Source organism: Leopardus geoffroyi, chromosome E1, assembly GCF_018350155.1.
Source record: "Leopardus geoffroyi isolate Oge1 chromosome E1, O.geoffroyi_Oge1_pat1.0, whole genome shotgun sequence".
In the NCBI taxonomy this organism is placed as follows: Eukaryota; Metazoa; Chordata; class Mammalia; order Carnivora; family Felidae; genus Leopardus; species Leopardus geoffroyi.
The window spans coordinates 7,811,796-7,828,401 of NC_059330.1; the positions used below are offsets into that span (position 1 = coordinate 7,811,796).

The 16,606-nt window shown below is 46.4% G+C and overlaps 1 protein-coding gene across 1 annotated transcript in view; it reads left to right on the forward strand.

The window, feature by feature from the left end:
* LOC123603039 (protoheme IX farnesyltransferase, mitochondrial) overlaps positions 1-16,606 on the forward strand; it is a 136,864-nt gene that overhangs the window by 83,808 nt on the left and 36,450 nt on the right. The window contains exon 5 of the mRNA XM_045487422.1: positions 9,692-9,762. Coding sequence (XP_045343378.1) covers positions 9,692-9,762 — 71 coding nt within the window. The remainder of the gene's footprint in view (positions 1-9,691; positions 9,763-16,606) is intronic.

Here is a 16,606-nt window from a genome sequence, read left to right on the forward strand (position 1 = left end):
GTCCAAGTCATGGCAGCAGGAAACGACAGTGCCCTGATAGATGTCACACATGGAAGGGAGGGGGTGGAAGGGAAGAGAGGGGCCAGATGTGAAACCTCCTTGCCGAGGGGCGCAGGCCAAGTTGGTGGAGAGGTTGTGAGGGCAGTCCAGGGCGCAGAGGAGCCGCATGAGACTGGGGGCAGTAAACTTGCAGTGGGGAGGGCGGGCTTTCCACCGCAGTGCAACCCCCACCGCGCCTCTCCCACCCCTGCCACACCCCCACGGAGAAAAGCCAACTGCGGGGCCAAGCAGCAAGTCCCGGGACAGTGGCGGAGGCAGCCCGGGTCCTGGCAAAGAGCTGGTGGCCTGCGCTCCTGCGGCAGGTGGACAGGTGGCCCCCAGGGCCAAGCCAGAACGCAAAGCCGGGGGCGGGGGCAGCCCCATAGGCCGCCTTGCATCTGGAAAGATCTCTCCTGCCTCCAAGTGAAAAATTGGTACCGGGGATCTATACTGGCACCAGGAGGTGGTTAGGAGGGTGTTACAACCTATGGGACAAGAAATGGGGGCTGGAATTGAGGGAGAGGCACTGGGCCCACGGGGCAGTCGTGGGTGTACTTGAGAAATACTCAGGGTCAGCGCTTTGTCTTTCTGTGATTCTTTCTGGGGGATAAAGAGTTCTAATCCTCTAGGGCCTCATAAATGTGGGTTTTATCCTAGATCAATTCAGTAATTCTTTATTCACCTAAAGAGGGTCTGTCCAAATATTGTATTTATATCACTTAGGTAGAATGTTTTTAAGAACTTTTTTGTTTTTCCAAAGTGGCATATGCACGGTCTTTATGGACGATTGTAAAATACAAAAGGGTAAAGGATAATAAATAACCCCAAATCTTTCTACGCAGAGACAAATATTTGTAAATATTTTGTTGTATATTCCTTCCACCTTTTTTCGGAGAACAGTGTTACAAACCCAGATCTCTCTGGACGGGAAGAGGGGTGACCTATAGTATGGTTTTCTTTTTTTTTTTTTTTTTTTTTCTAATTTTTTTTTTAACGTTATTTTTGAGACAGAGAGAGACAGAGCATGAATGGGGGAGGGGCAGAGAGACAGGGAGACACAGAATTGGAAGCAGGCTCCAGGGTCCAAGCCATCAGCTCAGAGCCCGACGCGGGGCTCGAACTCACGGACCGTGAGATGGTGACCTGAGCTGAAGTCGGACACCCAACCAACTGAGCCACCCAGGTGCCCCTATAGTATGGTTTTCGGAAGCTGGTCAGAGTTGATGGGACTTTCTGAGTTCTGTTACTTACAGGATGTGGTACTTTGGGTGTCTAATAAGTGCTGGGTGACCTTTTATACCTTTCTGTTATTTTCCCATAAGAGCGAAGCCTTGAAGTACAACCTACGAAGCGGTAGATGGCTTGAATAACATGTTTAGAGGAGAACGGTGCCCCCCTCACCACCTGAGCTGAAAAGCCACTTCTGACGAATGCCGGGGCACGTATGCACTCATGGGTTCAGATGCCTCGTGGGGAAAAATCAATGGGAACAAGGAGTCTTGCTCATTAACTTGTTTACTCTGGGTATGGCAAGTGGAACATTGGTAACAACCAAAAAACTAATGGCTGACCTGGTCTCTTAACTGATTTGTAAGCCGCAAGTCATGGCATATGGAATCCCGCCGGATAAGGGGCCTCTCCCTGTGCTTTTATTTATTTATTTATTTTAGCATCCCTTTTAACTTGGCCCGAGATTGATGGAGGCATTATCGTGGACCTGGGAAGCTGTGAGCCGCCCTGGAATGACAAACAGTTGTTGACAGCTTTGAGGAGATGGATGGAAAAACAAACACGGACAAGGTTCTCGTGTTTGTTTTCCCGTTGAGCCTCGAGAAGAATGTTGCTCTGGTGATTCAGCACAGGGGAAGGAAAGTTACGCCTTGTTATCAAAGTCAATATTTTCCGAGCCCGACTTACACACATCTCCAGAACACATCTCATTTTTGCATGGCGTACAATTAATCAGAGTAAGAATAGGGACGTTCATCACTTGGGAACAGGTTCTGCTTCTATCCACTCTTGGTAGCTGTCTTCATTTTCACACATAAAATTCAGGAGTTTCGCAGGTACACGTTATCCGTTAGGACGAATAGGCAGAGTTTACATCTGGGCATCATCTCTCTGGAGTAATAATTATTACTAGTAGGAAAGCATGATATAATAGAAAAGCACATATGTCATAATAGGCATCTAATAAATATTTGTCCGTTGGTGTAATAGTGTATTGTATCGTCCACAAGTCGCTATGAGGAGAAAAGAGCATCCATTTGCTACACTATCCACTAGAGCCATTAAACTGATTCCCAAACGGATTATAAGACAAAGATTAATACAAATTATTATGTTCATATTGATTCATGCCTTTCAGAAACTTCAACTGAGGAATACCTTCACTGCTGTAGGCAGGTTACTTTATAAGGTATGATGTGTGGAAGGAAGTGATTTGGGGGTGTTGGTTTTCTAAGTGAGTTATAAATTATTCCACTGCCTCTGTCTGCCTAACATCTTCCTGCCTTCTTCTGGTGATAGAATTTTTCTTTCCTATGCAGAGAAAATAACGCTTGTGGCTTGAGGGAGATACTGCGTCATTGTGTCTGTCCACCAGCACCCCTTCCCTGCTCAAAGGATGGTCACCTCATCCCCTAGTCGCAATGCTGCTTCTGGACTTGATTCTTAGAGATCTGTCGGGAAACAGACTTTCTGCTAAGGTTGCCGGGAGCGTGAGAGTCTGAGGCTGTTAGTGCCATTTTGGCTGTTTGATGGAAAGAGCCTGCAAGCAGAAATACTCCGAGCAGAGTCAAGAGCTGGAAAGAGCCGGAAGCACGATAGCACTTTTGACACTGAAGCTAGTGATTCCCAAAAGCAGCTAGCACCCTGTTGTAAGAGATAAAGCCCCATTTCTCTTTGAGCTACTTTGAGCTGTCTTTCTGTCATCTGTGGCCCCAGGAGCCCGACTGACATAACAGATGATATAGGCTCGCTGGGGGGGGGCGGGGCGGTATGTGACCGAGGGGAGGATGATGAGGCCGGGAACCTGGATAAAAAGTAAAAAGTTGAAACTGAAAAGAATGCCAGAAGACTGGTGGGTTTTTATGAGGAAAGAGACTGAAAAATGTTTCTGAAAAGGAACGCAGATGGATTAAAAGCAAGTTGTTTGCCCCAAGAAAAAGCAAAGTATTCTTCCCTTCTGTGCAATACGTTGCTCTACGTTTGAATCGCGTATTAGGACATTGGAAGCCAGAGATGGAGTCCCATTAAAGGGTTGATTTAAACTGTCAAGGGCCAGAGGTGGAGCCCCAGAGGTAACTTGACCCCAGGCATCCCTGTTGGGTCTCTTCTCCACTTCCTTTTATCCTACTCCTTGGCCACAAACAACTGAAGAGGAGGGAGGACCTATTTTCCTGGGCTTTGGTTCGTAAAATCCAAGGAAGGACTCTGTCGCCCAGTTCGAATCAGATACCTGCTCAGGAAACCAGTCACTGTGTCCAGGTATGCATACTGGCATATACAGCCATTTGGGACCCAGGGAACAGAGCCTTCCAAAGGCAGGTCAGGTGCAAGCCTGACCCCCGAGAGAATCAGTGTGGCCTGAGCAGCTGTCGAGATTGTGCTCACTACGGTGTATTACTTCTGCCACCATTCAGAGTAGTCAGGATATGGGAGAGGGGGCAGAACAGTATATTCTAAGGGTTGGTAATTCTGCATTTGTATTTTTTTTTAATGTAGAAATGTCACCAGGCTCTTTCATAGTGATTAAAGGGGGGGGGGGGTATTTTTTTAATATTTATTTATTTTTGAGAGTGGGGTAGGGCAGAGAGGGGACAGAGGAACCAAAGAGGGCTCTGTGCCGACAACAGACAGCCCGATGCAGGGCTCGAACTTGTGCACTATGAGAACATGACCTGAGCCGAAGTCAGATGCTTAACCGACTGAACCACCCAGGTGCCCTTCTATTTTGTTTTTTTTTTTTGTTTTTCTTTTTTTTAATGTTTATTAATTTTTGAGACAGAGAGAGACAGAGCATGAAGGGGGGAGGGGCAGAGAGAGAGGGAGACACAGAATCGGAAGCAGGCTCCAGGCTCTGAGCCATCAGCCCAGAGCCCAACATGGGGCTGGAACTCACGGACCGCGAGATCGTGACCTGGCTGAAGTCGGACGCTTAACCGACTGAGCCACCCAGGCGCCCCTCTATTTTGTTTTTAATACACATTGCAGGAGTTTTACTTCACTGCTGAAGTAGTTGGAGCCAACTGAAATGCTAATAACATCATGAAAAAAAAACTTATTATGAAGCACAGGAACAAAATGTGAGTAGGTTAATAAGCCAGCTGTGGGTTCTAAAGTATTTACATTTGTCATCTAACTACCCCGTACTTTATGTTTTGGAAATATGCTTTAAATATCTAAACTGAGAGGCATTATAGAAAATGCATGGAAAACAGAGTAAAATAGGGTAATGAGCTGTGGCCCCTTGGTTCTAGGAAAGATGGTCCAGTGCTCACTGAAACGAACCATCGGTCTTGGTTAGTGTGGTTAGCATGGTATTTGTACCCAGATGTTGCCTGTCCCAGTTAGTGTAAGCATTCGTGGGAGTCAGACGGTCCTGCCAAGTTCAGGCATCCGGCAGTTGGATTGCACGTTCTAGACCTTGGTTCCCATCTTCGGATGGCTGACGTGCCCAAAACGGAGACAAGCTAGTATCCTTTCCTTATCCAGGTGAAATAATTCATTCAGTTCCTGAACCACGCCTTGAGAACTGCCAAAATACTTGTTTATATAAGAGCTTCTGTGTTATGTGAGATAACACCTTAGCCAGCGTTTAAACAGCATGATTTGTAATGGGAATCCTCATTACTCCTGTGAAATGAAATTAATAAGTTATGAAGAAAAGGTTATTTCAAATACCAATAGAAAGTGTTTGATTGTTGGGGAAGGGAGGGAATTTAAACAGATTCGGAACATTTTAATTACATGTAACTTGAACTACTTCAGGAAAGACTATAGACTCTCAGGGGCAAAGAATTTTTTAACACTTATAAATCATCATAAAATGAACGTAATACTGTCTACAAATGTACATATTCATTTGCACTGCTGGTTCCTTTAAAAATTATTTGCGCCTATTTGCATGGTTCTCCTTAAGAATTATAAATTCACGTATCTCAGGAAGCCTGTCATTCAGGACTTCAGATAAGATGGGCGTATTGAGAAGTTAAATACTTCTAACTTAGGGGAGCCTGGATGGCTCAGTCGGTTGAACATCCGACTTCGGCTAGGTCATGATCTTGTGGTTCGTGGGTTCAAGCCCCGCGTCGGGCTGTGTGCTGACAGCTTGGAGCCTGGAGCCTGCTTCGGATTCTGTGCCTCTCTCTCTGCCCCTCCCTGGCTTGTACTCTCTCTCGAAAGAAATAAACATTGTAAATACTTTTAACTAGTGGCAGTGTTGACAGTAATAGAGAAGAAGCCCTAATTGGGGGTTGGGCAGAACGTCAGAGCCACTGTGAGTGATTTAAGGGATGTATTGTGGGGAAATAAGCCAAAGGCGGTGCTGGGAGTGAAGCCGTCTGGAAGGCTCTGGTGGTGCCTGTACCTGGTGTTGGGCCGAGCTGAGCAGGACCATCGGAGAAGAGAGGAGGGAAGGGCAGGGAGGGCCGGGGAGGGCAGAGCAGGAGCAACCTGTAGTCTGCAAGGTTGAGGTGAAACTCACTGGAACAAACGGGAACTCGGAACTCGTGTCTGTTTCTTGCCGCCTCCCCGCCGGCAACCTTGACCACACAGGTAACCTGCGCAAGAGCACGTGCACTTGACTACGAAACGGCACACAGACTTGAGCCAGGATTCTGAGAAGTGGGCGGGCTCAGGAATTGGCTGTGGCCCAGAGATCCGGCAGGACGGTGAAGCACCGGCCCGGTGCCCCTGCAGGTGGCCGGGGCAGCAGGCAGAGCCCCACCGGTTGGGGGTGAGCCTTGGCAGTGCCTGAGCTTAGAGCAGTTTTCCAAGTGTGAGCGTGGCCGCTGTTTCGCTTCCACCTTCCAGATGGCATACGAGCTCTGCAGCCATCCCTACAGCTGGACAGGGAGGGGAGCGTGGGGCATTGTAGCTCCGGGCTAAGTGGACTGGAGCAACACGCGAACACAACGCCTTGTCAGCTGAGCACCGGGACACGCCGTTGGGTCAAACCTAGCTCCCAGAGAAGGCCGTAGCCCGACATGATTAAAGTGTCCCTCTTACAACCCCAAATTCACTAACCCAAGATTCACTAGTCCCTTTTTGCATCTTTGGGTGATGTTCATCCGTCTTCAGGCTGGGTCACAGCCCTCCCACCCCCCTTGATGTTTGTCCAGCCTCAGTTCTGAGACATGAGATTAAATACCGTCAGCGTACCTTTGCCACTAGGAGAAGGGGAGAGAGGAATAAAATGTTTATATCCAAATAAGAGAAAAGTACTCAGAACTGTTACATTCTTTGTATCTGCACCTGATCACAGGACCACTGCTGATGTTTATAACTACCTTTGTGTGCTAGCCATGCTGTGTTCCCCTTGTCTTTGGCACAGGAGATGACCCAAAATGGAGTTCTTGAAGGGTCTAGAAGTGGAACTCTTATACACCAATAGGAGGAATGTAAAACGGCAATCCACTTTGCAAAACAAGTTTCTTACGTAGTTTAAATATATACCTACTGTATGTTGCACACTCTTTACTTGTGAGAAATAAAAGCATATGCCCCCACAAAGACTTGAACACAAATGTCCATAGCTGCTTTTTTATAATAGTCCCAGACTGGAAACAACCCAAATATCCATCAACAAGTGAATAGATCTATTATAATAGTGGTATTACCAACACATATAATGGAATATTGCTCAGCAATAAAAAAGAATGAGCTATTGATACACTGAGCCATATGATGAATCTCAAAATAATTTTGCCTCATGAAAAAAAGTCCAGACAGAAAGTGCGTATTTTAAAATTCCATTTATGCAAAAGTCTGGAAAATGCAAGTGATCTATAGGGACTCAAGGTGTGGTTCACTGGCCGCTATGGGTGGGGGGAGGGGATTACAGTGAGGCATGACAAAACTTGGGAATGATGGATATGTACAGTATCCTGATTGTGGTGATGTCTTCATGACATCTGTTTCCTCCGGCCTCGGAGTTAAAAGCTGCCCAAGTCTCCAACTCCCCGGGGCCCTTGGCTATGTTCACAAGACAGTGACAAGTGTGGCACAGGGACAGAAGTAAAGCAAGTGATAAAAGGTTGCAGATAGTGGTGGGGTGAGATGAGGGATGGCCTTCAACCCATGTAACATATAAAGAATTTGGACTTTCAGGGGCACCTGGTTGGCTCAGTCATTTGAGTGTCCGACTCTTGGTTTTGGCTCAGGTCATGGTCTCGCGGTCTTATGGGTTCGAGCCCCACATCAGGCTCTGCTCTGGCAACACAGAACCTGCTCGGGATTCTCTCTCTCCGTCTATCTCTGCCCTGCCGTCACTTGTGCTGTCTCTGTCTCTCTCAAAATAAATAAATAAACTTAAAAAAAAGAGTTTGGACTTTCCAAGGCCACCGGAGAATGAGCAGTGAGGCGAACATGAAATCATTCAGTCTTTTTGACCAAGTAGTTTTATTATGATTCCGTACAAGTGTTAATAGTACAGTAAACTGGGAAGGGCAGGTTTGAGAGATATTATGAAGTCTAAATTACCAGGACTTGGTGATGAATGTGGTTGGTCAATGAATAGAAGAAATCAAAGCTGATCTAAAGATTTTGATATGAGTTATAGGAGAAAAAGTTATGTATTTGATTAAAAAAAAAAAAAAGAACTCTGGAGAAGTACTTGATATGCATGGAAATGTGTTGAGTTCAGTTTGGAACACATTGCATTTGCGATGATGTTAAAATATCCAAAGGAAAAACACCAACCATCAAGTGACATTACAAAATCAGAACTCAGGACAAGGGCAGGATCGCACACTTTGTGGTTCTACTTAAAGACAGGAGAGTTGGGGCGCCTGGGTGGCTCACTTAAGTGTCCAACTTCAGCTCAGGTCATGATCTCACAGTTCGTGGGTTCGAGCCCCGGGTCGGGCTCTGTGCTGACAGCTCGGAGCCTGGAGCCTGCTTCGGATTCTGTGCCTCCCTCTCTCTCTGCCCCTCCCCCACGCGCGCGCGCGCTCTCTCTCTCTCTTTCAAAAATAAACATTAAATAAACTACCCATTATTAAGCACCTTCCAAGCATTATACTGTATGTCAGTATCTTATTAATCCTCACATTAACCTTGCAAGTTATATATTATTACCCTCATTTTGCAGATGAGGAAACGGGCTTGTAGACAGTGTTACTTAGGCGCTCGTAATTGGCAAAGCGGAAATGTAACCCTCATCTGTAACTGCAAAGCCCGGACCCTTAACCTCTATGCCATCCTGAATTCTTCTGGCAACTTGAGTGTATCATGAAACTTCTGCCTCCGGTGCCTTTCTTTCTGTCTGCTTCCTCCTGCGTCTAGACTGCTCTTTTCTTCCCTCCAATTCCCTTAAAGCATCGCACTCCTACCGAGTCTTAAGTCTGTCGGAGAGTGCTCGGAAGGCTATTTTCCCTGCCTCCCCAGCTGATTCCGAGCCCATCGTAGACCATCTCTCTTTCATTGTACTATACACATTATTACAATCATCTGTATGCCAGTGCTTCCATTAGAGTAAAGGTTGGCACACTGTATTCAGTAAAGGGCCAGAGAGTAAATATTTTAGGTTTTCTGGGCCATCCCATCTCCGTTGCAGCTACCCGACCCGGCCGCTGTGGTGTGAAAGCAGCCAGAGCAAGGCGTAGACAAACCAGTATGGCTGAGTTATGGTACAACTTCATTTATGGACACTAAAATCTAACTTTCATGTAATTTCCACATATCACGAAGTATTCTTTGGATTTATTTTTCTAATCGTTAAAAAAATTAAAAAAAAAAAAAACACGTTCGTATCTTGTGAGCCATTCAGAAGCAGGTGCCGGCTGGAGGTGGCCCATAAGCTAGAGCTTGCTGTCCCCTACACTATAGTATGAATTTCTTGGCCACAGGTCTAGTACCTCTTTGTTAGGGTGACAATACCAACGTATTGTCCAAACTGGGATGCTTTGAAAGCGAAAGGGTTGCTGCGAGTGATGCTGGGACCCACAGGCACAGAGGGGAACTAGGCCAGGCAGAGAGGGGTTGTCACCCTGGTCACAGGGTAGCCTCGTCGGTTGTATACAGCTTCATCTGGGGTCTTAATCGCTTCAGTCGCCCATGTCCCAGGGTTCATTTATTCTTGGTCGACTCGCAGGCTTTGGGATGTGTGCAAGGTGCTGAAATCATTTAGAGCACTAATGTTTTATACCTGCCACAGTGGCTCTGGAAGAAGCAGCTGTATATTTAGTAAGTGGTTCTCAGAGTGGATGAGTGTGGAATCCATGCATGACCTGGACAATGAATTCATACAATTTTATAACATGTCTCTTCCAGAGAGTTTTCCTCCATCGAGTACCAAGAGTATGGGTTCATGCTAGTAAAAATTAAAATGAAATTTGCTGTGGACAAAATTATAGAACCGAAGCAGAAGAGAAGACTTGTTTCACATTATATTTAATGCCTTCTGTCTTTCTTTTCAATCTTTTTGCAGTTTTTTGAGGTGCCATTTGATTCAAACATGAATAGGACAAAGAACAGACCTCTGGTTCGTGGACAGATCAGGTAAACTCATGAATCCAAGACTCTTCCACTGTCTAGAACATCCATTTGCTGGTTTATCCCGAATCTTTTCCCAGTCTTGTGCCTTGAGTTGCGGTGGGCAAATAACACACCCCCGAAGGGACCTACTGGTGTGCACATGCAGTACCTTTACTCAAAGTGTACCACAGGGCACCTAAAACCGAGCTAAGATGTGCAGTCCCATGGTTGGGGAAACTCATGCCGTGGATGTCTTTATGAGATCCCACTTTGAAACGTGGACTTGTTTCACTTGTCCCGGCTGAGGATAAAACTTTCCATTAGCACAAGTGATTTCAGACAAATTCACATAGGGTCTCCGAAGAAAGATCTATCCGAAGCCTTACTTTTGCAGACAAACTGATAATGCTGTCATCTGCCAAGCAAAGGACTGCCTCCATTACTCTTTCTACCAAATTCAATTAAGTAGAACTAAAAGGCATATAAATATTTTAATATCACTAATGGTTAATAATTAAACGTTTTAACTTCCTGGAGTCCTTGAAACTGGCATTGAAAAAAAAAATTTTTTTAAATCCAGTGGATATCATCAGCCAAGAAGAATAAAAAGAGGCAAATGGTTGATAACGACTATTCTAAATCAGTGAATCCTGCCCTCACATTTCCAGACAGTGCCCTCATGGAGCTTAAAATGTATTGGGTAACACTTGTGGATCAAACCAATCACACATTTTCAGTAAGACAATAAAGGAAACAAAGCCGGTACAGTCAGAAGTCTATGTAAAAATGATTTTTAATATTAGCCATTTGTAGCCATTCAGTTCTTAAATGAGTTTAAAATACCATTATATTGCAAAGAGCCATGAAAACCTGTAAGAACAGAAATCTCATATCTATTGATAATTGATTTCTTGAAATATAAATCAAGCCATCTGCTGTGTTTTTATTTAAAAAGTGTCAGAAGTACGTTTATTGTTATTTTTTTAATGTTTATTTTTGAGAGAGACAGAGCATGAGCAGGGTAGGGCAGAGGGAGAGGGAGACACAGAATCCGAAGCAGGCTCCAGGCTCTGAGCTGTCAGCACGGAGCCTGACGCGGGGCTCGAACTCACAGACCGTGAGATCATGACCTTAGCCGAAGTCGGACGCTTAACTGACTTAGCCACCAAGTCGCCCCAGAAGTACTTTAATTTGAAGTTGTTTTATAGGCTTTTAAAGTTTTTAAAATTTATTTTAGGGGGAGGAGAAGGAGCACTCGAGAGCACGAGTGGGGGAGGGGCAGTGAGAGAGAGAGAGAGAGAGAGAGAGAGAGAAAGAATCCCAAGCAGGCTTCACTTCACACTGTCAGCTCAGAGCCTGATTCAGGGCTCAAACTCACGAACCATGAGATCATGACCTGAGCTGCAATTGAGTTGGACGCTTAACCGATTGAGCCGCTCAGGTGCCCCTGAGTGAAGTTGGTTCACAAGAGCAAATGCAAGCTTTGTAACCCATTTCAAAAACTAGAAGCTGCTTGTGCTGCTGGTCAGGTCACACGTAAGTTCTTGCTCCTTTCCTCAGTGAAATCGTACCCTCTAGAACCAAGGCAGATGCGGGACAAGCCCAGTAAGCAGCCATTAGGCATCTAATGGCGATCAGATAGAGGCCCGCCATTCTTCTGGTATCTCCTCTTACTTTGCCCAGTGCGGTCATTGTCTGCACCCAGGAAAGCCAGGCCTTTAAGTGCATCCAGAGTGGGGGGCTTGTTCATTGGCCTTGGCAATGCCCATCCTTTAAAGGAGACAGGCTGGGGGCGCCTGGGTGGGTCAGTCGGTTAAGCAGCCGACTTTGACTCAGGTCACGATCTCGCGGTCCGGGAGTTCGAGCCCTGCGTCGGGCTCTGTGCTGACAGCTCAGAGCCTGGAGCCTCTTTCAGATTCTGTGTCTCCCTCTCTCTGACCCTCCCCTGTTCATGCTCTGTCTCTCTCTGTCTCAAAAATAAATAAACGTTAAAAAAAATAATAATAATTAAAGGAGACAGGCTGTCATCTAGTTATTAGTCTTGCTAAACTTGTAACTTCACCTTTTGTTTTGCAAGATGACCCCGGGTCTCCTTTATGACAATAAACCTTAATTGCTGCCTAAAGTAGCCTCCGAGAGGGCAACTCACAGGGCTGGAAAAAGAGAGTCAAACTTCTGTTATGAGCTAGCGTGTATTTTATTAAATCGGTGCAATTGTAGGAGCTGTTCCGAGTCTGCGGCAGAAATCCTGCACTGAGAGTCACGGTTTTGAAACTGCAGACTTTAGTTTTTATTATAATTTAGTAAATTGTTATGTATGACACATATTTTGTAAGTGGCTGGCTGCGGGGGTATAGTAGAAAGTCTTACGTCTGTCTGTTAGCATTGATTCCAGCTTTGGTGGTTCTGACATTCACAATAGCTATTGGGCATTTAGGCGCAAAGCCCAGCCAGTTTATTTTGAAATTCTTGATTTGGAATTTACTGCTCCATTTGATTGGACTGATCTGCCTTGTTGAATCTGTCCGACGTCGTAGACGCTGCAGTTTGTCATGTGAAGTGTAAGTTCCCGTCATTACTGACGGGCAGCAGTAAGCATGGTCAGTCTGGGAAGGAAATCCTTGGACATCTTTGCCACTGACGGCTGTTTCCTCCTTTGTACCTCGCTTGGCTTCTCTCCATCCTGAAGACATACCATGAGCATTTATGGGGTGTGTGTGTGTGTGTGTGTGTGTGTGTGTGTGTGGCATTAATTTTTTAAAGTGATTGCAATTTAGTTTGAAAATTTGTACTGAAGTGAATAAAAGGGTATTCTAAGAAGTTAAAGGAATACAATTAAGGAAAGAAACGTATGCCTGGATTAGTTATTCTTTTTTTTTTTTTTTTTTTTTTTTTTTTTTTGAGAACCTGGGAAATACTGTGTGGACCCATCTGTGCATTTATGCACTTGCATGGTGGCCATTCTCTGAACTTTTGGTTTTCTCTTCCAGAAAAATGTGGCTGGGTAGGTGGGCACTGAATGCCTTATAGAACTGACACAGATGATAGGGCTTTTTTTTTTTATTTAGTGTTTATTTATTTTGAGAGAAAGAGCAGGGGAGGGGCAGAGAGGGAGGGAGACAGAATCCCAAGCAGGCTCTGCACATCAGGCACAGAGCCCGATGTGGGGCTTGAGCCCACGAACTGCGAGATCGTGACCTGCGCCGAAATCAAGAGTCGGACACCCAACTGACTGGACCACCCACGTGCCCCGAAGATCGTGCGTTTTTGGTTGTTTATTCTGTATTCCAGAAAGGATTAGAGGTATCATGAGACTGTAACTTAATAAAACAGAGAAATGCGTAAAGAAAGTCAGGGTTACGGAACATAGAATCTGTGATAAAACAGCGAGAACAAGGAAAGCTTCTCGAGGTCACCGTAGTTATGGAGGTTGACCTGTAGATTTCATTCTGCATTTCCTGGTGAAATCACAGTCCCATCGTAATGCTAAGCATTGCGTGCAATATTAATATTTAATTCTCCCTACAGCACCATGAGATAGGACACTGTTGAATATGCAGGTGGAGAAGACTGAAGATCCAAGTGTTATGAAAAGTGGCAGAACCAAAATTTGGCCTGGCCCATTTGCTTCCCTGCCCCAAGTTCCTCACCGCTACATATAACCATCTCTAAAATCTCTCTGTCCGTGAGAAGGAAACACCACCCTAGGGAGACCAAACTTCTGCCTCTCCGTTCTTAAAAAAATAAGAAAGGACACTTGGTGACGATATTAGAAGAATGTCCTACATGACTTCCATGGAGGAAACCTATATAGATTTCTAAGGCATCTCTCGGCCGCAAGCCAGAGCAAAAATTCCCAAGAACAGCTCCTGCCGAGAACTGCATAGAGCGAATCTTCTTGAAGCAGGTGGTGAGGAAGAAGCTCGTGGGCAGATGTATTGGCCCAAGGACCTTCTCTAGCGCGCCAGCTTGCTCCAGGGATTAAGCTGAGCCCGTGAAAGAGAGGAGAGAAGATGCCAGTCTCGTGTGTGCATCAGGCGACTCAGGGGATGTGCTCCTGCCACACAACACGATTGGAAAGAGGGGTCGAACGGTCAGGCGGCTCTTGGTCCCGGTTTGCCCAGGACAGTCCTGCTTTACACCAGAATTATTGATGCTGTTCTGCTCTCACTCTTAATAATGTCCAGGCTGGATGATAGCCACACCACGTAATTTCTAGAAAGGGCTGGTGGTGATGACTGTAAAGTTTACAGAATTTCCTCCTTTTTAAGTCCATTTCCTACAAATTCCGATTGCTTTTTTTGCCTAGAGAAGAAAACAAAGAGCACATAAATGGAAAGTTATGTCATATCTAAATCAGACTGTAGGTCCACACCATAATACAGGCCTCTTTAACTAGCTTTTTAAAAATGACACTCGATGTCGGGGCGCCTGGGTGGCTCAGTTGGTTAGGTGCCCGACTCTTGGTTTCGGCTCAAGTCATGATCTCATTTTCGTGGGTTCGAGCCCCACGTCGGGCTCCGTGCTGACAGTGCAAAGCCTGCTTGGGGTTCTCTCAATCCCTCTCTCTCTCCCCCCCCCCACTTGTGCTGTTTCCGTCTCTCAAAATCAATAAACTTAAAAAAGAAATGACACTCGATGTCGACGTTTGCTCATAAATTGGAGAAGATGCATAAGGCCAACTGACTCGTTTGGACGTTTCTGGCGACCATGGTGTAGTCATGGTTCTGAATGACTGTTGTCAGGAGGGAGTTGGGCTTAGAGCTCCCCTTTGATTCTCCGGCAGAGAGCACGGCGTAGAATCCATGTCACACGTCAGGAATGCACACTGAAGGGAGCCTGCTCACTACGGAGTCGAACCTGCGAGCCCAAAGTCACTTGGCGAAGGTGAACGTCAGAGAAGCTTACCTTCGTATCGGAAAGTCAGATTCAGTGTGATCCAGGTTTTAAGTTGGTGGCTGGAGAAAGTTCATTTGCAAATTTTAAAAAATCTCCGTAATAGAAAACACCTCAGTCTTCTGATATTCTTTGGTAACAGAATTGAATGAAAAAATGTCACCTGGTGGACTCTAAGCTTGGGCGAGTCACGGAATTAACCTTGCCCCACTGCCCCTTCCCCTCAGGGAGGGATCCTAATTCCAGCCTTGTTCATCTCACGCCGTTGTGCTGCGGTAACAATGAGGTCAACAGAATCATGCAAACACATGTGCATTGTTGGGGAGAAAGTTTAAAACTCTAGAAAAATGAGTAGTTACTTGTAGAACTTCCACCTATTTTCAAATTTTGCTTTACAATACAAATATTTCAGTACTTACAGGCAATGACAAAAAAAGAAATTCAGAGGGCCGCCCAGGCGGCTCAGTCAGTTACATATCTGACCGTTGAATTCAGCTCAGGTCGTGATCTCACAGTTTGGGGGATGGAGCCCTGCATCAGGCTCTGCGCTGGCTGCACAGAGCCTGCTTCGGATTCTCTGTCTCTCTCTCTCTCTCTCTCTCTCTCTCTCTGCCCCTCCCCCCACTGCTCGCCTGCTCACTTTCTCTCTCTCTCAAAATAAACTTAAAAAAATTTTTACATTAGTTACTAGGGATAGGGAGAAAGAAGCAAAACACTTGGAAAAGAAGACAGCAGAGAGCGGACGTTACGTGTTTCCATTGTCAGGGTCACGTTGGTAGGACCACCCTGTGGCATGTCACAGAATCCTTCCTTCCTCCTGCTGCCCTCAGGACACGTTGATGGGGAATGTTGTCCCTGTAGAGGACTGTGCTGGTTGCCAGGGTTACTAACAGGTGGGTGACATGCTCTCCGTTCTCTTAGGGTCACGTTGAGGGGACGGCAGCTCACACGTGTGAGGACACTGAGTGCTACCAGGGGTACGGTTTACACATGTAACGCTGAGCGCACCTGCCAACCGGGTACCGCGCGGGACCCCAAGGTGCAGTGGGGAACACCGCGGGAGGGACATTGCTGGGTGATGCGGGAGCACAGAGAGGAGAACCTGATCCAGACCGCAGAGCTCCAGGGTGACTTAAGGGGGGCGCGAGGACATCCGGGGTGACTTAGGGGAGGCACAAGGACGTCCGGGGTGACTTAGCGGAGGCGCGAGGACTTCCAGGGTGACTTAGGGGAGGCCCGAGGTGAGAGCCAGAGGAGGAGGAGGAGCTAAGCCAGCCTGTCCTTTTCCAAGTTCTTTCTGTTCCTTCCCCCTCCGACCACTCCTTTGTTGGTGGCCACTGGCCTCCTCATCCCGTCTGCGATCTACAGACACTGCCCTCTGCCCTGTCTGTACCTCCAGCCCAGACCGCTCTTCTGAGCCAAGGCCTTTGAAAATCTCTTTTGGGGTCCTCTATGGGTATCTCCGATTCCTTAAGTATATATCCCAGCGCATGGCTCCCCGCCTCCCACACGGCTTTTTGTTAACCAAGGTTCCGAAGTCAGGTGCCTATAAGTCACTCTAGACTCCCTGTCTGGTCCCCCTCATCCGGTTGTGGAATAGACCGTGTCTGTCCAGCCCCCTAAGTCACCCTGGAATGTGCCCTCTCACTCCCTGCTCTGGTGTCAGAGCACCCCCAGCTTGCCTGGGTTCTTAGAACCACGCCCCAGCTGCTCTCCCTGCCTGTTCGCCAGCCCTCTTTCCGTCTGTCTTCCCCAGGCTTTCCTTACATGATCACATTGGTCTCTGGCTTCAAACCTTTGGGGAGAGTCTTCTAAATATATTTAAGAAGAAATACTTGTTTTCCGTGCTTTACTATGTCTTACACGTAAGGCCTTTGAGGATCTGATCCTTCCTGGTCCTTCCAGCCTCCTCCTCTGACTGTGCGCATCTTTCTTCTTCTTCTGCTTCGTCTCCTTCTCTTCTTCCTCCTCC